The sequence below is a fragment of the Macaca mulatta genome, chromosome 1, assembly GCF_049350105.2.
Source record: "Macaca mulatta isolate MMU2019108-1 chromosome 1, T2T-MMU8v2.0, whole genome shotgun sequence".
Classification (NCBI taxonomy): Eukaryota; Metazoa; Chordata; class Mammalia; order Primates; family Cercopithecidae; genus Macaca; species Macaca mulatta.
The window spans coordinates 225,902,055-225,923,720 of NC_133406.1; the positions used below are offsets into that span (position 1 = coordinate 225,902,055).

General features: G+C 45.6%; 1 protein-coding gene across 10 annotated transcripts in view; it reads right to left on the bottom strand.

Annotated features, from left to right (window-relative positions):
- FHAD1 (forkhead associated phosphopeptide binding domain 1) overlaps window positions 1-21,666 on the bottom strand; it is a 157,873-nt gene that overhangs the window by 109,888 nt on the left and 26,319 nt on the right. For all 10 annotated transcript variants that reach the window (XR_013407498.1, XR_013407492.1, XM_015117411.3 and 7 more), the window contains exon 4: window positions 299-566. Coding sequence is in view for 8 of the 10 variants with exons in the window: in XM_015117411.3 (XP_014972897.3) it covers window positions 299-566 (268 nt within the window). In the remaining 2 variants the exon portion in view is untranslated. The remainder of the gene's footprint in view (window positions 1-298; window positions 567-21,666) is intronic.

Consider the following 21,666-nt stretch of genomic DNA (forward strand, 5'->3'; position numbering starts at 1 on the left):
ACACTCACATGTACACATGCACAGAGGCCACACCCACTGCAGGTGCCCTGGTGTGTGTATACGGACACAGCACAGAGGCTGGAGGGACACACAGCAGAGAGTCAACAGGGAGACCCTGGGGATAAGGATTACGGCTGATTTTTAACTGTTTTCTTACTTTCTGCTTATCCTGAATTTATTTTTATTTTTTACAATTGAACACGTTCTCCTTTTAGAATCAGAAAGTAAACCAAAACCAAGACCCATCCACATGGCTGTGAACCACCCCCAAGCCACCGATGGCAGCCCTGACGCATACCTTGCTTGATGACAGGGGGCTTGCGGGCGTCCTCCACCACAAACGAGAACATCTCCTTGCTGGCGCTCACAGGCCGCCGGTGGGAGGCCGGCAGGACCACAGTGGGTCTGGGGAAGCCCTGGGACCAGCTCCTTTGCACCGGTGCTGGCTGGATGCCTTGGTGGAAGGGGATATGTGGCGGCGGGGGGGCCTGGTTCGGTTGCTGTGTGGCACGAGGTGGCTGTGGCCCTGGCCATGGCGCTGGGCCCCTCATCCATGGGTAGGAGACCTGCAGGGGCACACAAGGGTCAGGGGAGGTTATGACCGGCGGGGATGGTCTCCATTTCTTTGTCCCAGCCACAGCATTGCTGCCCAAGGTCTTGGTTTATGAGTCACTTCCGGTCAGGCATGGTGGCACACAACTGTAATCCCAACACTTTGGGAGGCCAAAGTGGGAGGCTAGCTAGCTTGAGTTCAGGAGTTCAAGACCAGCCTGGGCAACATGGCAAAACCCTGCTTCAGCAAAAAATACAAAACTTAGCTGGGCCTTGTGGCTTACGCCTGTAGTCCCAGCTACTTGAGAGGCTGAGGTGGGAGGATCACCTGAGCCCAGGAAATAGAGACTGCAGTGAGCTGTGATAGCACCACTGCACTCCATTGTGGGCGATGGAATGAGACTCTGTCTCAAAAATAAACAAAAACACAATGAGTCACTTCCCCCAGGAAACCTTCCTGGACTCTCCTCAAGTTTGGGATGGGGGTCCTTGCCTGGGCCACATGGCACACGATCGCACCACCATTGAGTGGGCGCGTCCTTTACCCAGGCGCCCTGCCAAAAGAGTCACCTGCATTAACTCATTTAATACACTCAACACTCTGCGATGTCAACACTCGGAGGACACAGGCCGGGCAAGACCAAGGGACTCCCAACACCATAGATGGGGTATTGAGCTGCTGAGCCAGGAGAATGTCCCCTCTAAGGGATTAGGGACTTTTCATCTACTTTTCTTACCACTGTATCCTCAGCCCCTAGAATAAATGCTTGGCACATACCTAGTAGGTCCTCAGATGTTGGTCAAAATAACAGAACAAGCCAATCACTGAGATTCCAGCCCAGCTCCCTGGGACTCCACAGCCTTTTCTCTTTCTGTCCACACTGCGGGTCCCTCTATCCCTCAAAGTTCAGAACTCTGGGATTGCAGGGATGCTGGCTGTCTGATTAGCCTTTGCTTCTCCCCACCAGCACACCTGATTCTGGCAGAGGCCCCAGGAAAGACGTTACAGCTACTTTCAGCAGAGAGCATATCAAACTCCATCTAACCATGGATGAGCAAATGTGGAGTGATGCTGACACCTGACTTTTGCCGTGGACTAATGCTTAAGTGGTGGTTTCTCCCTGGTGTCTAGGGGTTGAATGGTGGCAACGATGAGCACTATCACTTATTGCACTGAGCTTACTGATTCCTCACCATGACCCTTTGTGTGAGGGTTCTCTTTACTTCTATGTTAGAAGTGAGGCTTGCAGAGGTTAAGGGATTTACCCAGCACAGGCGGTGGTGGACAGGGAAATGGGATAAAGATCTGATGGCCTGTCTCTCTCCTCTCCTCTCCTCTCCCCTCCCCTCCCCTCCCCTCTCCTCCCCTCTCCTCCATGTCTCCCCTCTCCTCCCCTCCCCTCCCCTCTGTCTTCCAATTCTCTTGGCAGAAATAATGCTTTCCAGGTAAAAGCTAAATTCAAAGGTTTGCTTCCTAGGCAGGAACTCATCCCTATTCTCCCAGGGCTCAGGGTTCTCCTTCTGTACCCAGAGAGAAGATGAGCTCAGACACACATGAGGAAAAGGACAGAATGCTTCCAAAATCAGCGCTCCAGCAGACAGCACTTCCTAGAACTTCAGCTGAGTTTTATTCAAGAGGAGGGCTCTCCACTCACTCAGGATCCTAATCTCCAAGCTGCAGTCTGTCTATAGCTGCTCAGAGATCCTATGCATTCCCCCCAAGGCTCTTTCTTGGAGTCAGTGAGGAGTGTTTTGGGAAATCTGGCACCAAACTCCGATCACCTGGTGATGTATGGTTTGGCTGTGCTCCACCCAAATCTCATCTTGAACTGCAGTTCCCAGAATCCCCTTAGGAGGGACTGGGAGGGACCTGGTGGGAGGTAATGGAATCATGGGGAAAGTTTCCTCCATGCTGCCTTCATGATAGTAAGTGACTTCTTGTGAGATCTGATGGTTTTATAATGGGCTTTCCTCACCCCCTTGCTCTGCACTTCTCCTTGCTGCTGCCATGTGAGGAAGGACATGTTTGCGTCCCCTTCTGCCATGATTGTAAGTTTCCTGAGGCCTCCCCAGCCCTGGGGAACTGTGAGTCAATTAAACCTCTTTCCTTTATAAATTACACAGTCTCTGGTATGTCCTTATAACAGTGTGAGAATGGACTAACACATCTGGGGACACCTGGCCAGGCATTCATAATGACACTGGCCCACTTAAAATCTGTTTTCAGGAGTGGGTCTGGGCAGAGTTCCAGAACTCTGTTACCTCACGTGTAGTTTCCCGTTTCTCTCCACTGTCAACATCTCAGCCTCTCCACCTACCCTCTCTTCTGTTCTTTGGTTTCAGAAGCTGAGTCACTGTGCCCCGGCCCTGGACTGACTTCTCCATCCATCATGTCCCTCCCTATCCTCAGGGCTGTCTTGCCTCACTCATTCCCATGACCTTTTCCTATGGGTTTAATAAGTACTCATTGAATGAATGGGCTGAACGTGAGAGCGGGCAAACTCCAATGTGTTTTACTCCAGCCTTCTGGAACACAAATGTAGACATTATTGGTTGTGGTGGAGGAATCCACTTTCATGCTAGGACATTCGGTGGGTGGGGTTCTAAGGTAAGGGTGCCTCATGCCAACTAGCTGCACAGGTGCTAATGGAAGTAAGCATGTCTCCTGCCTCAAGGGCAACGATTCTGCAGTGGCCAGGCCAAAACCCACTCAGCATCTTTTGGAGATTGTGGGTAAATCTCCCTCCCTCTCTCGGCCCATTGTTGTGGGTGGGGCTAAGCAACAAATCACATTCACTGGCCATAGTGATTGGCCAGGGGTGGGGCATGCGATCCAATCAGAGCCAAGGAGATGAGGCTTGACACCAGAATCTCCAGCCACAGAGACCCGGGGACTTGAGAATGTAGCCAGCACCACGAGATGCAGCCCAGACGTGGAGAGAGGGATGCTGGTTTTCTTTTCTCCATTTTTTTTTGAAATAGGGTCTCACTCTGTCATCCAGGCTGGAGTTCAGTGGCACAATCACAGCTCACTACAGCCTAACCTTCTGGGCTCAGGTGATCCTCCTGCCTCAGCCTCCCAAGTATCTTGGACTACAGACGCAGGCCACGAGGCCCAGCTAAATTTTGTATTTTTTGTAGAGACGGCGTTTCACCATGTTGTTCAGGCTAGTCACAAATTCCTGGGCTGAAGTGATCCTCCTGCCTCAGCCACCCAAAGTGCTGGGATTACAGGCATGAGCCCCGACACCTGGTCTGTTTTTGTTTAACTGTAAAAAAATATATAACAAAATTTTCCATCTTAACCATTTTAGGTGTACAATTCAGTACTTTTAAGTATAGTCTAACTGCTGTGAAACAGATTTCCAGAACTTTTTCATCTTGCAAAAGTGAAAATACATCCTCATTAAATAACTCTCCCTTCCCCTCTCTTCAGAGCCCCTGGTAACCACCATTCCCCTTCTATTTCTATGAATTTAAATACTCTCTGTCCCTCATATAAGTGGATTCATACAACATTTGTCCTTTTGTGACTGGTTTATTTCACTTAGCACAATGTCCTAAGGATTCATCCATGTTGTAGCATGTGTCAGAATGTCCTTCCTTTTCATGGCTGAATAATATTCCACTGCATGACATCACATTTTATTTATCCATTCATCTGTCCATGGACACTTGGGCTGCATCCACCTCTAGGCTATTGTGCATAATGAACAAATAGAGAAGCTGGTTTTGAGCCCTGGCTTGTGTTGCACTCTGCACTAACTGCTCAGTACTGTGCGGCTAGTTTGAGCTGGTTTTGTCACTTGAAGCCCCCACAGTGCTAATGAGAGGGTCACTAAAGGGGCCAGTGCATGATGTGTAAATGCAGCAAAGATTGCAATCAGCTCTTTCAGTTAAAAAAAATTGTTTGTTTGTTTGTTTATTTATTTATTTATTGAGACGGAGTTTCACTCTTGTCACCCAGGCTGCAGTGCAGTGGCGTGATCTTGGCTCACTGCAACCTCTGCCTCCTGGGTTCCAGCGATTCTCCTGCCTCAGCCTCCCAAGTAGCTGGCATTATAGGCATGTGCCACCACGCCCAGCTAATTTTTTTGTATTTTTAGTAGATACAGGCTTTCACCATGTTGGCCAGGCTGGTCTTCAACTCCTGACCTCAGATGATCCACCCACCTCGGCCTCCCAAAGTGCTGGGATTACAGGCATGAGCCACCGCGCCTGGCCTTGTTTATTTGTTTTTTGAAAGCATGTTGATTTAAGGTGGCTTTAGTTGGAAGGTTAATGTCGGTCTTCTCTACTTAACAGGCCTACTCTATTATAAGCAAGGTCAAGGTTTTCTCAGAAATTGCTGCTGGTAACTACAAGGAAACAGTGAGGGGATAAACAAACCAAACAAAAAGACTCCTGAAAAACTGGCTCCTGGCCAAGCTCGCATTGGAATGTACATGAAGCTTGGGGTCAAGGTCAGTGATCAACAAGTCTGGTTTAGAAATATTAGTTTAAACATACTTGCTAGTGCCTTCTTTCTTTCATTCTCTTTCCTTCTTTCCTCCTCTTTCTTTCCCTCTGACCATATGGTATATGGCATGGTGGTTTTTTTCTGTTTATTTTTGAGGCAGCGTGTGCTCTTCCTGATCTCTCCCACACTGTCTAAAATAGCAGTTGCAAACCACCTGGACCACACCCATGGCTGAATTTCTATCAGCTTGAACAAACACCCAGCCAATAACGTACTTGAGAACTCCAAATCCATTGTTTCTGGATGATCTCCTTGTTTCTTGTGTTATCACACTAACATCTGCTTCTGACCCTGCCAAGGCTTCAGGGTGAGAAGGACGCCCTAAAACACCAAGAGAGTTTGTCCAGAGTCCCACAGGACACAAACATTCTTCCAGAAAGCCCTGGACGCTGTGGACAAGGCGGGGAAGTAGACCTTGCCCTTGGAACATCTGTCGTGTTCTTTGCTGTCTGCAATTCTTATCACTTGGCTTTGAACCACCAAGGAGAGAAGGCTCTAGGTGCTAGGCTGTTCTGTGCCCTTCATATATGTGGCCTCATCTAATCCTGAGAATAACTCTGGGGTTGGGGAGGCATTTTTACCCACATCTTGTGGATTAAAGAGCAGAGGCTCAGTGAGGTTCAGAGACTTGCCGAAGGTCCTGAAGCCTGGAAGTGGTGATGATGTTCGACTCCAAACTCTGTGCCCCTGGAGCTTCCAGGTCATTTGAAGTCATGATTTACACTTGCTTTCCATACTTGCAAAAGGATCTTAGATGATCGGCTAATGGAGAATAGATTTTCTGAGTTAAAAAATGAAAATGAGAAATAGATGGTGTGAAAATCCCCAGGATGGTGCACGGGCTGTGTGTGGACAAGATTTTCCAGGAATGCTGTTAGCTCCCTCGTGCAAGTTTGACTCACAGGGTACGTGCAACGCCCTGGATGCCACTCAGAGAACCGCAGCCTCCACCCAGGCAGGGCTGTGGCTGGCTCACTGCTGTGCCAGAGGAGAGCTGGGGCATGTTGGTGCTGGCTCATGAGGGCCGATGAGTAAATGTTCAGAATTCTGTGAGCTGGCTGATAAACACAACCATTAAAAAATAAATTATATATACTTACAATTAAATTACACCAGAAACACCAGTAATAAATAATTAAAACTTAGCCTCCTAATTATTTTACTATATTTTATCATCATCTGTGCTCTTACGGTTATTCTTCTTACTGCGTCTGTGCGTTGGCAGTGTTGCAGAGTGATGTGCTGCTACACAGCTCTCTGTGGCTCTGTGTCAGTGAAGCTTGAAATTGGCCAGGATGGTGAGGTAGGAGGTGGGACTCAACTCTGGAGGTTTGGCTCGGACACCAGACCAAATTGAGGACCAGCTAAAACAGGACCGCAGTGGAAGCAGCTTTCCATAAGACACGCCCACCAGTGTGCCATGTCAGTTTAGCATCGCCACGGCAACACCCAAAAGGTACCACCCCTTTTCATGGCAATGACCCAACTACCTGAAAGGTAATACGCTTTTCCTGGAAATTTCTGCATAAATCAACCCTTAGTTTCTGTGTAATGAAATGTGGGTAGGAATATGACTGCAGCATTGTCTTTGAGCTGCTACTCTGGGTGCACTGCCCATGGGGTAGCCCTGCTGAGCAAGGAGCAGTCCCCTCCTGCTGCCGTGCACTGCTGCTTCCATAAAAGGTGCTGTCTAACACCGCTGGTTTGCCCTTGAATTCTTTCCTAGGCAAAGCCAAGAGCCCTCCCTGGCTAAGCCCCAATTTTGGGGCTTGCGTATTCTGCATTAATGGGAGTGTTTATGTCACAGAAATCAGGAAATGCTATAAATCAGGGATTGATTTTTTTTGTTTGTTGCTTGTCTATTCTTAGGAAAGTGTTGGATAAAATATTAATAATACAGATGAGATTTAAAAGTGTTCTGTGTCTGTAGCCATCACACTATGAGTAGCACAAAAAATACGGAGGAAATTTTCTTCTGATATTCAAAAACTATTATCCAGTAGTTTCTTCTGGTATTCAGAAACTATTATCTGATAGCGAAGAAGATGCTCATGTCATTAATGAACATGCAAGGTTCCAACACAAATCTTTCTTATTTCACTTTCATCTTACTCATGAAGGTAAACTAATATATCCACCAGTATTCTGGTTGGAAACTTACTCATTCATCAATTGCTACCATAAGTTGGCAAGGGATACAAGAGTTTGGCAAACATCAATAAAGCCCTTTGTGAGAATCAATGGCTCTATGGAATTTACGATAAATTTGCAATAAAGAGTCTTGCATATTTTGTTATTATTTATAAAGAATATGCTACACGTTCTTTGTGTCAGTAAGCTTTATACTATACCTGCATACTTTACTTTTTCAGACACTCACCAGCATAGCACTGGCTGGGCCCAGTGCCCAGTGAAGGGCCCGGCACACACTGTAGGTGCCTGCTGACTGAACTGAATTGAACAACTGGTGAACAGAGCCAAAGTTAAAAAAACCTTCAGCTGATTCTGGGGCTGGGGCAGGGAAAATGCACTATGAGCCCGGGGCATCTTTAACAGCAGAAAGTGAGTAAGTGCTCAAAAACAGAAAGTGCAGGCCCTGTGAGAGGGCTGGGCAACCAACGCAAAAGAGCCCCAGTGGCCAAGGCTAGAACAATATGAGCTGCAAAATCAATAACATCATGGTGGATTATAGCACAGAGAATCAAATAAATACACAGCAGTCCATACTGATATAAATACATGCATGAGTAAATAATGCAATGGCAGAGAAGAGACACTTCCTTTTAGAAGAATGTAACACACATAGGTAATCCCCATCCAGGAGGTGGAGCTGAGTCTTTTTTTTTTTTTTTTTGAGACAGAGTCTCGCTCTGTCGCCCTGGCTGGAGTGCGGTGGCGTGATCTCCACTCACTGCAAGCTCTGCCTCCCGGGTTCACGCCATTCTCCTGCCTCAGCTCCCGAGTAGCTGGGACTACAGGTGCCTGCCACCAAGCCCAGCTAATTTTTTGTATTTTTAGTAGAGACGGGGTTTCGCCATGTTAGCCAGGATGGTCTCGATCTCCTGACCTTGTGATCCGCCCGCCTTGGCCTCCCAAAGTGCCAGGATTACAGGTGTGAGCCACCGCGCCTGGCCAAGCTGAGTCTTAATCAATGCCCACTTCCTCCCCTCTCCTTTTTTTTTCTTTTTTTTTCTTTTTTGAGATGGAATCTCACTCTGTCACCAGGCTGGTGTGCAGTGCCATGATCTTGGCTCATTACAACCTCCACCTCCCGGGTTCAAGCAATTCTCCTGCCTCAGCGTCCCGAGTAGCTGGGACTACGGGTGTGTGCCACCACACCCAGCTAATTTTTGTATTTTTAGTAGAGACAGGGTTTCACCATGTTGGTCAGGATGGTCTCCATCTCTTGACCTTCTGATCCGCCCACCTCGGCCTCCCAAAGTGCTGGGATTATAGGTGTGAGCCACCACACTTGGCCTCCCCTCTCCTTTGAGGGTGGGCTACCCTTAGTGACTTGCTACCAAATAACAGATTTGTGGACAAGGAAGCAGTAACTTGACTGTGGAGAAACCTGGCCAATATCCCCTCAACCCTGTGAAGCAACACAGGGATGCCAGGTGGCTATCAGTGCCCCTGAAATGATGAGACGATAGGGACACTTTACCTTCATGGCAAGTTTTCCGAAAGCTGGGACCCCACTCTAACCAGAGGAAAACATCAGATGAATCCAGACCAGGGCACATTGTCTGGGATACCTGGCCAGTATTCTCAGGACAGTCAAGGCCATGGAAATCAAGGAAAGACTGAGAAATTGTCACAGACCAGGAGATATGATCATCAAAACAACGTGGTGCCCTGGAATGCATCATGGATCCTGAAGTTTAGCTGATATTAATAATAATGTGCCAATGTTGATTTTTCTTTTTTGGTTTTGAAAAGTGTACTATGGTCATGTCAGATGTTAACCATGGGGGAAACTGGGAGGCGGTAGACAGGAACTCTCTGTACGATCGTCACAGCTCTTTGGTGAATCTAACATTATTCCAAAATAAAAAGGTTATTTATTTATTTATTTATTTATTATTTATTTATTTTGAACAGTGTCTCGCTCTGCCACCCAGGCTGGAGTTCAGCGGCGCGATTTTAGCTCACTGCAACCTCCGTCTCCTGGGTTCAAGCGATTCTTATGACTCAGCCTCCCGAGGAGCTGGGATTACACGCATGCACCACCACAACTGGCTAATTTTTTTTGTATTTTTAGTAGAGATGGGGTTTTGCCATGTTGGTCAGTCTGGTGTCGAACTCCTGGCCTCAAGTGATCCATGCACCTTGGCCTCCGAAAGTGCTGGAATTACAGGTGTGAGCCACCATGGCTGGCCAGGTTATTTAATTAAAAACAAAACAAAACAAAAACAAGGAAACAAACAAACAAAAACTCTTTTAAGAGACCTTTGAGTTACCAGAAAAAAAAAGTACAAAATCCACATGGAACTACTAATGTCTCTTATTCATACAGGGCATCCTCTAGGTCTACTTTCAGCCTCTACTTCCTCTGATCTTACTCAATTTTACGCTAATAACTACACAATTACAAGGACGGGAAGGGGCAAGAAGGAAGCAGGGAAGGAGGCACACTGATCCCAGCAGAGAGCAGGAATTGACTGCCAGACCCTAAAACGCAGACATAAGAGCCCCAAGGCAGCAGAAGGTGCTATGTGGGGCCTGGGAAGACAGCCTTCTCCATCTCAACAGCCCCTGGCGGGGGGTGGTGCCAGGATTCAAAATGGGGCAATAACTCTAAGTCCCCAAGAAAAGGATCAATTATGTCCAGGATTTTCCATTCCAGAAATCGGGATTATACATGTTAGAACACAAAACAGCCAAGTTACATACTACTTACACGTTTTAAAGCTTAAAGAAGTAGGTCCCTTTGAGCTATTCAAAAAGGCCATTCATCTGGATTTTGGCCAGGTGGGTTAGGGGACACCTCAGTGCATTCTGGCCCATCTTACTTTCCACTTTTGTAGACCTTCTAGCTTAAAGTTTTCCTTTTCCTTTAAGTTCGAATTCATTTCCTGGTCAGTCCATAAAATGGGAAAGAGAATCTAAGGAGAAAACACTTAGATTTTTGCAAACTGCCTTTTCTACCCCTAGACTTGGCCTGCTGGAGCTCAGTCTTGCCAGACTGAGTGACTGAATGAACCAATGCATGATCAACTAACTTAGGAAAAGCGGCGATGTGGCCGCGGTTTGGGAAGAGTGTGACCTGCAGGAAGCAGCCACGGTTGATCCCTGGGGCTTTGGGCTGGGTCCATGTTCTGTTTCACCAGGATGCTAAGGCTTCCGCCTGCGCTCTTCCCTGCAGTCCCCTATGCTGTCTGCACACTCTGTAGACATCTGAGGACGAAGCAAACTTTAGGATCCTGTCTGTGTTTTTGCCGAGGACATTGTGCCCGAGGCTGTCTGCTGCCCTGTGCCCTCCACTTCACGGGCTTTGGAAAATATCCTTTGATATAAAAAACCTGGTCTCAGGATTTTTCATCACATCAGCAGGTCCCTCCAAGGAGCTATAACAGCATGGTGTAGAGGAAAATACTACATGATCGGGCTGGGAGATGACAAAGCTTGGCTAGCGAGACATTTCTTCTGAAGTGTGCCGTGCTCTCTGGTTCTTTGTTCAATCCGCAGTTACTCGGCCTGTTACAGGCAAAGCCACAACCTTCTCAAGAACGGGGAGTACTTAAAGGTCCCATGAAGATGGGAACTGCCACCTTCCCTGGGATTAATGACTAAACCCCCAACTCTGTGTCCTTCCCATCATACACAGAGGAGAAAAACAAGCCACCCTACTTCCTTGGAGACCAGCCTGGAACTTTCCTGATAGAGAATGGATTATTCATCATTTTCTTTCCCCAAGCTCCTAGCCTGGAATCTCATTAAGGAGGCTCAGCTTAGGCAGGAGGAATGCTTTCCTGCCATGGGCTTTTTTTTTTCCTCCCTACATTGCATTCATCTCCTGCATGGGTGTGGGGGAGACACCCCTCCCTCCCACAATTCTGAGTCTATTAATTCTGGCGGGGCTCATCCCCTGCACTCCAGGGGAGGGAGTATGTCCCAGGCCTGACCAGTCAGAGCATTCCATGTCTCTCGCCTCAGTGATTGGTTCGGGGTAGTCATGTGATCCAAGCCAAGCCAATGAAGAAGCTTGCTCTTTTCCCAGAGCTGCTGAGTTTGGAAGGTGCTGGGGTTGCCAGCGGCCACGTCGTTACAGGTGGGGCACCAATCTGCTTGAGACTGTGAAGCTCACAAAGATGATTCCTTTTTTTTTTTTTTTTAGTTTTAAGGATCAGAGAGTTTAACAGGCAAGAAAGAAGGAAGAAGACAGAAGGAAGAAGCTCCCCGTTATAGAGACAGAGGGAGGGGGGCTCTAAAGCCAAGAAAGGTAACCCCAAGAGACAGATTCCTGAGCATCCCTTGAGCACCTGGATCTAGCCAGGCCTGAAGCTGGGGCTTCTGGCCTTTTCAGTTACAAGCAAAATAACTTCAACTACTTTTTCTTTTGCTTAGGCTAGTCTGAGTTGGGTTTCTGACACTTGCAAACAGTAAAATTTTCTGGACAATATGCTTATTGACACTCGAGCACAAATATCACTGTGTACTCAGAATGAAAGGTGTTAATGCGGGTTCTGACTTGTTTGAGTAAAACCCACCAGGCTATAATCATGCACCAAATTTACCTTTAAACTTGTAAGAGTAAAGCAGTGGCCCCAGAGAAGAAGTGGTTCAAGACCAAGGAACCAACCACAGGTAGTGAAACATTAGGTGGAGAAATTTGGAACAAAATAACAGTTCTCTAGCTACAGCAGCTTCTGGACTATAAACCTCAAATTTCTGTTTCAAAAGTTATAGCAGGGAAAACATTCCAAAGTTTTAAAAGAAAACTTCCAGTTGAAGAAATATGTAAAAGTTATAAACATTCATCTGTTGTGTATATTATATATTAATGTTAAGCATATTTATCAGATGTGTCAATATATTATTACTATATATGGAAATGCATATACATGTATGTGTATATTTAGAACCACATATCTCCAAGTTCTGTTTTAAAGAGGTAATGAAGGCCAGTAATTCCAGCACTTTAGGAGGCCGAGGTGGGCAGATCACCTGAGGTCAGGAGTTCAAGACCAGACTGGCCAACATGGAGAAACTCCTTCTCTACTAAAAATACAAAAATTAGCCAGGCATTGTAGTGGGCGCCTATAATCCCAGCTACTTGAGAGGCTGAGGCACGAGAATTGCTTGAACCCAGGGGGCAGAGGTTGCTGTGAACCGAGACTGTGCTACTGCATTCCAGCCTAAGCAACAGAGTGAGACTCTGTATCAAAAAAAAAAAAAAAAAAAGAAATAATGAAGACTGTTCAAAGCCTATTTTCCCTTTTTCCTGTTCCTCAGTTAACTAAGTAAACTATTAACCAGCGCAGTTCCTAGCAGAGAGTGGGGGCATTCGTTCTTTCTCCTATCCCCAGAATGTCTTATCCTCCTTTTTAGCCTTTCTTTCAGACACTGGGTAAATGAAAGAGGCAGTATAGCATAGTGTTATGAGCAGAGGTTGGTAAACTTTTGCTTAGAGAGCCAGACAGTAAATATTTTTGGCTTTGTGTGCCATATGATCTCTGTCTACTCAACTCTGCCATTGGAGCAGAAAAGCAAACACTGGCAACATCAAAATGAATGGGCATGGAGGTGTTACAATAAAACTTTATTTATAAAAACAGGAGATGGTCTCAATTTGGCCCATGGGATGTAGTCTGCCCACCTCTGGTTAAGAACATGGATTTAGAATTAAGCAGAATTGGTTCAGCTACCTCCTCTGCCTCCTACCATCTGTCACCCCAAAAAATGTGTCACTTTTTGTGCTTCACCTATAAAATGGAGATGACAACAGATACTTCTTACTTTGTGAGAACTGAATGAGATCATATATATTAAGTACTTAGAACACTTCCTGGTATATATAATAAATGCTCATTAAACATTAGCCACCAGACATTATCATCACCATCAAAAAAGAAACTGAGAAAGGGGAATGGAGTTTGTCCAGGAACTGCAGCAACATCCCTAGTGAAAAGATGGTGGAGGTGAATAAGGAAAGCCCTATCTGAAACTGCATTTTCTTCCATCATCGGTGGCTTTCATTTCTATCCACATGATATATCGTCCCCCATGAGCATGTGAAGTGGCAGGCTGGCAGGATGGCAGTGAGGAACTTGCCTGAGCTCTCAGGTTACCGAGGTCCTCTGAGCTGTTGGGAAGGACTCCCAGACCAGGCCTCAGGAGACTTAATCCTGGTTCTGGCTGTAACAGATTATGCAATCTTGGGAACATTGTAGAACCTCTTTGGGCTTCAGTTTATACAATGATGGGATGGTCCCAAAGACCTGTATGCAAATTCTGAAGGGGGAAAGGGAGCCTGTGGTTAACGTGTTCCTGACTGGCAAAAGTTGGAAACTGAGGCTCAGAAAGGCTATATTGCCATTGGAGTTTGAACTTCAGTCTATCGTACGGCAAAGCCTTTGTGTTCTTCACTGCACTCCCAGAGAGCTTCCCCTTTCAGGCAGTGAGTAGCCAGGCATATGGGCAATCTTTAGGTTGGGCAGGATGTCATGAGGTTGCAAGAGGGACAAAGGACTGCATCCAGAAGTCACGTGGGAAGCTCTGGCTGGAATGGGAGCAGGACAGAACAGGCCAGTGTAGGTTTCCTTACCAAGCTGCTTTATAAGAACGGCACCACTGTTCATAGGACAACCCTCACTCACAGCTCCTTTTTCTGGAAATCATAAAACACTAAAGAAACCAACAAGCAAACATCATAATGGCAGGCACACCGTGGCAAGCACATCTGACTTTGTGACTTGGATGTCACACGCCTGACACTTAGGCAGAGACTCCGTGTTACTACTCAACAGGTGCTTCAGGGCATCACCAATGGCCCTGTAGGTTATGCCTCACACAACTCCAGGGGGTGCCATCTTCATGGACTTTACTGTGAATGGTGACTGGAGTTGTACAAGGTGGTGGCCCTAGGCTACATTTTTTTTTTTTGAGACAGAGTCTCACTCTGTTGCCCAGACTGGAGGGCAGTGGCATGATCTTTGCTCATTGCAACCTCTGCCTCCCAGGTTCAAGCAATTCTTGTCCCTCAACCTCCTAAGTAGCTGGGACTATAGGTATGCGCCACCACACCTGGCTAACTTTTTGTGTTTTTGGTAGACATGGGGTTTCACTATGTTGGCCAGGCTGGTCTCGAACTCCTGGCCTCAAGTGATCCTTCTGCCTTGGCCTCCCAAAGTGCTGGGATTACAGGCATGAGTCACCATGCCCGGCCCCAAGGCTGTACTTTGGCAAAAGAGCTGTGATATATAACGTGTACTCTTGAGCATATCGTGGGTGCCAGTGTACTTTGTCAACCAAGAGTTTCTTTGTCTTTCTACCTTGTATGTCATCCACAGGCAAGTTATTTGCAAAGGCATCCACCTGGTAGTTGGGAGGTCTTGGGAGGTTTTCTGTCCATGGGAAGGCACACAGTGGAGGCAGGTGGTTGCTAGCGTGCTCCTCTTCCTGCTATCATAGGCGCCAGATGTTGGGCTAAGCAATTTACAAACAATGACCTGTTTAATACTACAGTAACCCCACATGGGAGGAACTATTAGGATTCCAATTTTACAGAAATGGGAACTGAGGCTCTGAGAGGTGAAGCAACTTGTGCATGATCCCACAGCTGGTCAAGAGCAGGGCAGAACTGTGCGGGGCAGACTCACCCGAACTTCAGGGCACCCACGCTAGCCACTGTGATGTCTACAAACACATTTGGGTCTCTAACTTCTGCCTCCACCTCCCATTTCCTATTGAAATGGCTGTCACATCCCTCTCTATTGGTTATGGTCACCACAAAGCCGGAAATCAATTTTTCTGTTTGGGAACTCTTTCTTGGGAAAAGAACAGCTAAGCCTTACAATATTAGGACAATTCTCTTCCAAAGGAAACAGTCCTTGAAAACTCTACCGCGGGGAAGACACAGCGCCCACTCCAGGGACTCAAAATATCAATAAGAGACAAGAGCATGCTGGAATCAAGACAGCTACACACTTCTTAGAAAAACTGGACCCCAAAATGAGATGAGATTTGACGAGAGACACTCTTCACTATCTCCTTTTTTCTTTTTTATAGCTCACAGGTCGAGGTCATTGGGCAAATGGAAAGGAAAGCCATCCGAAGAAGTAACTCAGTCCACATGGCTGCCGTCACTCAGGCCTGTAGAGGACCCCTTGTCACTAAGAGCTCAGAGGAAGCCTGCATGAATGTCTCTCCATCTAAGAATGCTCTGAAAGGGAGCCGAGAGCAGTTTTGTGAGGATAGGGGTGGAGGTGGGAGGGGTCTTCTGAGGAAAACCTGGCAGGGACAGAGGCTCGGGCTGTCCCCTGGAAGGCTCAGGCTGCTGTGAGGTGCCCTGGGCATGGGCCAGGGGGCATCTGTCCGGCTGCCAACAGTCCCTTAGCTAATAAAGCAAGAGGCAATTGCATGTAGAAATAAGAATTTAAAAAATTCGTGTACAGCCAAGTGACTGTAAAAGTGTGCTTTGTTGTCTTTGAAAACCAGTTGATGATACTGCTGTAGCTAGCAGCTGACTCAATGGTTTTCTCCCAATTGTACCTGCAAGTGGAAACAGTTTAATTCACAGCGACTAGCTGTGTGATCCTGGGCAAATTACTTAACCTCTCTGAGTTTCAGGTTCCTTTATAAAATGGGGATCATGAGAGAGCCCAATCCATAGGCTGTTGCATTAAATAAGGGAAAGCAGGTAACTGCCTTAGCACAGTGTCCCTCCTGCTCCTCCTCATCATTCCATTATAATAACTCTACCGATCTCATTCATTAACAAAATAGAAACTATTATAAAAAACAGAATTTTTTTTTTTTGAGGCAGAGTCTCGCTCTGTCACCCAGGCTGGAGTGCAGTGGCACGATCTCAGCTCAGAGCAACCTCCACCTCCCAGGTTCAAGCAATTCTCCTGCCTCAGCCTCCAGAGTAGCTGGGACTATACAAGCGCATGCCACCATGCCCGGCTAATTTTTTTTTTTGTATTTTAGCAGAGACGGGATTTCACCGTGGTGCCCAGGCTGGTCACAAACTCCTGAGCTCAGGCAATCTGCCCAGCTCCGCCTCCCAAAGTGCTGGGATTACAGGTGGGAGCCGCTGCGCCTAGCCAAAACGGAATCTTTTATAATACATTCTCTTGCTCCTTCAATAGTCAGGGTTGGACATCTTTACCACTGGGTGATACACTTATATGATTAAAACAAAATACCCCTCCCCACATTTGTACACTTAGGCTCACAGCTGCATCATTTGCAATAGGCAACTGGTGGAAGGAGCCCACGTGTCTACCCATGGAAGAATGGACAAGCAAAATGTGGTCTATCATACAAGGGAGCGTTCTTCAGCTTTCAAAAGGAAGGACAGTATGATGCACACTACAACGTGGATGAACCTTGAGGACTTGGTGCTAAGTGAAACCAGCCAGACACAAAAGGACAAATATTGTATTATTTCACTTATACAAGGTACCCAGAATAGTCGGATGCACAGAGACAGGAAGTAGAATGATGGTCGTTAGAGACTGGGATGAGGGGGCAACAGGGAGACAGGGTGCTGTTGTTTCATAGGGACAGAGTTTCAGTTTTGCAAAATGAAAAGAGTTCTGTGAATTGAGGGTGTGGCAGGAGTACCACAATGTCAATGCACTCAACACTGAACTGTACCTTAGAAACGGTGAATATGGTGAATTTCATGTTATGTGTATTTTACCACAATTTCAAATATAAAAAGTTGCACTGAATTAGCATGCCTTTGAAAATTGTGGGGAGGTTCCAAGATGGCCAAATAGGAACAGCTCCAGTCTGCAGCTCCCAGCGTGAGCAACACAGAAGATGGGTGATTTCTGCATTTCCAACTGAGGTACGGGGTTCATCTTACTGGGGCTTGTCAGACAGTGGGTGCAGCCCACGGAGCAGGGCGGGGCATTGCCTCACCCGGGAAGTGCAAGGGGTCAGGGAATTCCCTTTCCTAGCAAAGGGAAGCCGTGACAGACAGTACCTGGGAAATTGGGACACTCCCACCCTAATACTGTGCTTTTCCAACAGCCTTAGCAAATGGCACACCAGGAGATTATATCCCGTGCCTGGCTCAGAGGGTCCCACGCCCATGGAGCCTCGCTCACTGCTAGCACAGCAGTCCGAGATCGAACTGCAAGGTGGCAGCAAGGCTGGAGGAGGGGTGTCTGCCATTGCTGAGGCTTGGGTAGGTAAACAAAGCGGCTGGGAAGCTCAAACTGGATGGAGCCCACCACAGCTCAAGGAGGCCTGCCTGCCTCTGTAGACTCTACCTCTGGGGGCAGGGCATAGCTGAACAAAAGACAGCAGAAACTTTTGCAGACATAAAACGTCCCTGTCTGACAGCTTTGAAAAGAGTAGTGCTTCTCCCAGCATGGAGTTTGAGATCTGAAAATAGACAGACTGCCTCCTCAAGTGGGTCCCTGACCCCCGAGTAGCCTAACTGGGAGACACCTCCCAGTAAGGGCCGACTGATACTTCATACAGCTGGGTGTCCCTCTGAGACAAAGCTTCCAGAGGAAGGATCAGGCAGCAACATTTGCCATTATGCAATATTTGCTGTTCTGCAGCCTCCGCTGATGATACCCAGGCAAACAGCGTCTGGAGTGGACCTCCAGCAAACTCCAACAGATCTGCAGCTGAGGGTCTCAACTGTTAGAAGGAAAACTAATACACAGAAACGACATCCACACCAATAACCCATCTGTATGTCACCATCATCAAAGACCAAAGGTAGATAAAACCACAAAGATAGGGAAAAAACCACAGCAGAAAAGCTGAAAATTCTAAAAATCAGAGCACCTCTTCTCCTTCAAAGGAACACAGCTCCTCGCCAGCAATGGAACAAAGCTGGATGGCGAATGACTTTGACAAGTTGAGAGAAGAAGGCTTCAGACCATCAGAGGATCATCGGTAATAACAAACTTCTCCGAGCGAAAGGAGGATGTTCAAACCCATTGCAAAGAAGCTAAAAACCTTGAAAAAAGATTAGACGAATGGCTAACTAGAATAAACATAAACAGTGCAGAGAAGTCCTTAAATTACCTGATGGAGCTGAAAACCATGGCACAAGAACTACGTGACGCATGCACAAGCTTCAGTAGCCAATTTGATCAAGTGGAAGAAAGGGTATCAGTGATTGAAGATCAAATGAATGAAATGAAGTGAGAAGAGAAGTTTAGAGAAAAAAGAATAAAAAGAAACAAACAAAGCCTCCAAGAAATATGGGACTATGTGAAAAGAACAAATCTACATCTGATTGGTGTACCTGAAAGTGAAAGGGAGAATGAAACCAAGTTGGAAAACACTCTTCAGGATATTATCCAGTAGAACTTCCCCAGCCTAGCGAGGCAGGCCAACATTCACATTCAGGAAATACAGAGAACGCCACAAAGATACTCCTCGAGAAGAGCAACTCCAAGACACATAATTGTCAGATTCACCAAAGTTGAAATGAAGGAAAAAAATGTTAAGGGCAACCAGAGAGAAAGGTCGGGTTACCCAGAAAGGCAAGGCCATCAGACTAACAGCAGATCTCTCCACAGAAACTCTACAAGCCAGAAGAGAGTGGAGGCCAATATTCAACATTCTTTAAGAAAAGAATTTTCAACCCAGAATGTCATATCCAAACTAAGCTTCATAAATGAAGGAGAAATAAAATCCTTTACAGATGAACAAATGCTGAGAGATTTTGTCACCAGCAGGCCTGCCTTACAAGAGCTCCTGAAGGAAGCACTAAACATGGAAAGGAACAACCAGTACCAGCCACTGCAAAAACATGCCAAATTGTAAAGACCATCAATGCTATGAAGAAACTGCATCAACTAACGAGCAAAATAACAAGGTAACATCATAATGACAGGATCAAATTCACACATAACAATATTAACCTTAAATGTAAATGGGCTAAATGCCCCAATTAAAAGACACAGACTGGCAAATTGAATAAAGAGTCAAGACCCATCAGCATGCTGTATTCAGGAGACCCATTTCACATGCAGAGACACACATGGGCTCAAAATAAAGGGATGGAGGAAGATCTACCAAGCAAATGGAAAACAAAAAAAAGCAAGGGTTGCAATCCTAGTCTCTGATGAAACAGACTTTAAACCAACAAAGATCAAAAGAGACAAAGAAGGCCATTACGTAATGGTAAAGGGATCAATTCAACAAGAAGCGTTAACTATCCTAAATATATATGCACCCAATACAGGAGCACCCAGATTCATAAAGCAAGTCCTGAGAGACCTATGAAGAGACTTAGACTCCCACACAATAATAGAGACTTTAACACCCCACTGTCAACATTAGACAGATCAACAAGACAGAAAGTTTACAAGGATATCCAGGAATTGAACCCAGCTCTGCACCAAGCAGACCTAATAGACATCTATAGAACTCTCCACCCCAAATCAACAGAATATACATTCTTCTCAGCACCACATCACACTTATTAACCACATAGTTGGAAGTAAAGCACTCCTTAGCAAATGTAAAAGAATAGAAATTATAACAAACTGTCTCTCAGACCACAGCGCAATCAAACTAGAACTCAGGATTAAGAAACTCACTCAAAACCGCTCAGCTACATGGAAACTGAACAGCCTGCTCCTGAATGACTACTGGGTACATAATAAAATGAAGGCAGAAATAAAGATGTTCTTTGAAACCAATGAGAACAAAGACCCAACATACCAGAATCTCTGGGACACATTTAAAGCAGTGTGTAGATGGAAATTTATAGCACTAAATGCCCACAAGAGAAAGCAGGAAATATTTAAAATTGACACCCTAACATCACAATTAAAAGAACTAGAGAAGCAAGAGCAAACACATTCAAAAGCTAGCAAAAGGCAAGAAATAACTAATATCAGAGCAGAATTGAAGGAGACAGAGACACAAAAAACCCTTCAAAAATCAATGAGTCCAGGAGCTGGTTTTTTTTTTTTAAAAGATCAACAAAATTAATAGACCGCTAGCAAGACTAATAAAGAAGAAAAGAGAGAAGAATCAAATAGATGCAATAAAATATGACAAAAGGGATATCACCACCGATCCCACAGAAATACAAACTGACATCAGAGAATACTATAAACACCTCTACGCAAATAAACTAGAAAATCGAGAAGAAATTGATAAATTCCTGGACACATACACCCTCCCAAGACTAAACCAGGAAGAAGTTGAATCCCTGAATAGACCAATAACAGGCTCTGAAATTGAGGCAATAATTAATAGCCTACCAATCAAAAAAAGTCCAGGACCAGACGGATTCACAGCCGAATTCTACCAGAGGCACAAAGAGGAGCTGGTACCATTCCTTCTGAAACTATTACAATCAATAGAAAAGGAGAGAATCCTCCCTAATTCATTTTATGAGGCCAACATCATGCTGATACCAAAGCCTGGCAGAGACACAACAAAAAAAGAGAATTTTAGACCAATATCCCTGATGAACATCGATGCAAAAATCCTCAATAAAATACTGGAAAACTGAATCCAGCAGCACATCAAAAAGCTTATCCACCACGATCAAGTTGGCTTCATCCCTGGGATGCAAGGCTGGTTCAACATATGCAAATCAATAAACATAATCCATCATATAAACAGAACCAAAGACAAAAACCACATGATGATCTCAATAGATGCAGAAAAGGCCTTCGACAAAATTCAACAGCCCTTCATGCTAAAAACTCTCAATAAACTAGGTATTGATGGGATGTATCTCAAAATAATAAGAGCTATTTATGACAAACCCACAGCCAATATCATACTGAATGGGCAAAAGCCGGAAGCATTCCCTTTGAAAACTGGCACAAGACAGGGATGCCCTCTCTCACCACTCCTATTCAACACAGTGTTGGAAGTTCGGGCCAGGGCCATCAGGCAAGAGAAAGAAATAAAGGGTATTCAGTTAGGAAAAGAGGAAGTCAAATTGTCCCTGTTTGCAGATGATATGATTGTATATTTAGAAAACCCCATCGTCTTAGCCCAAAATCTCCTTAAGCTGATAAGCAACTTCAGCAAAGTCTCAGGATACAAAATCAATGTGCAAAAATCACAAGCATTCTTATACACCAATAACAGACAAACAGAGAGCCAAATCATGAGTGAACTCCCATTCACAATTGCTTCAGAGAGAATAAAATACCCAGGAATCCAACTTACAAGGGATGTGAAGGACCTCTTCAAGGAGAACTACAAACCACTGCTCAACAAAATAAAAGAGGACACAAACAAATGGAAGAACATTCCATGTTCATGGATAGGAAGAATCAATATTGTGAAAATGGCCATACTGCCCAAGGTAATTTATAGATTCAATGCCATCCCCATCAGGCTACCAATGACTTTCTTCACAGAATTGGAAAAAACTAAAGTTCACATGAAACCAAAAAAGAGCCCACATTGCCAAGACAATC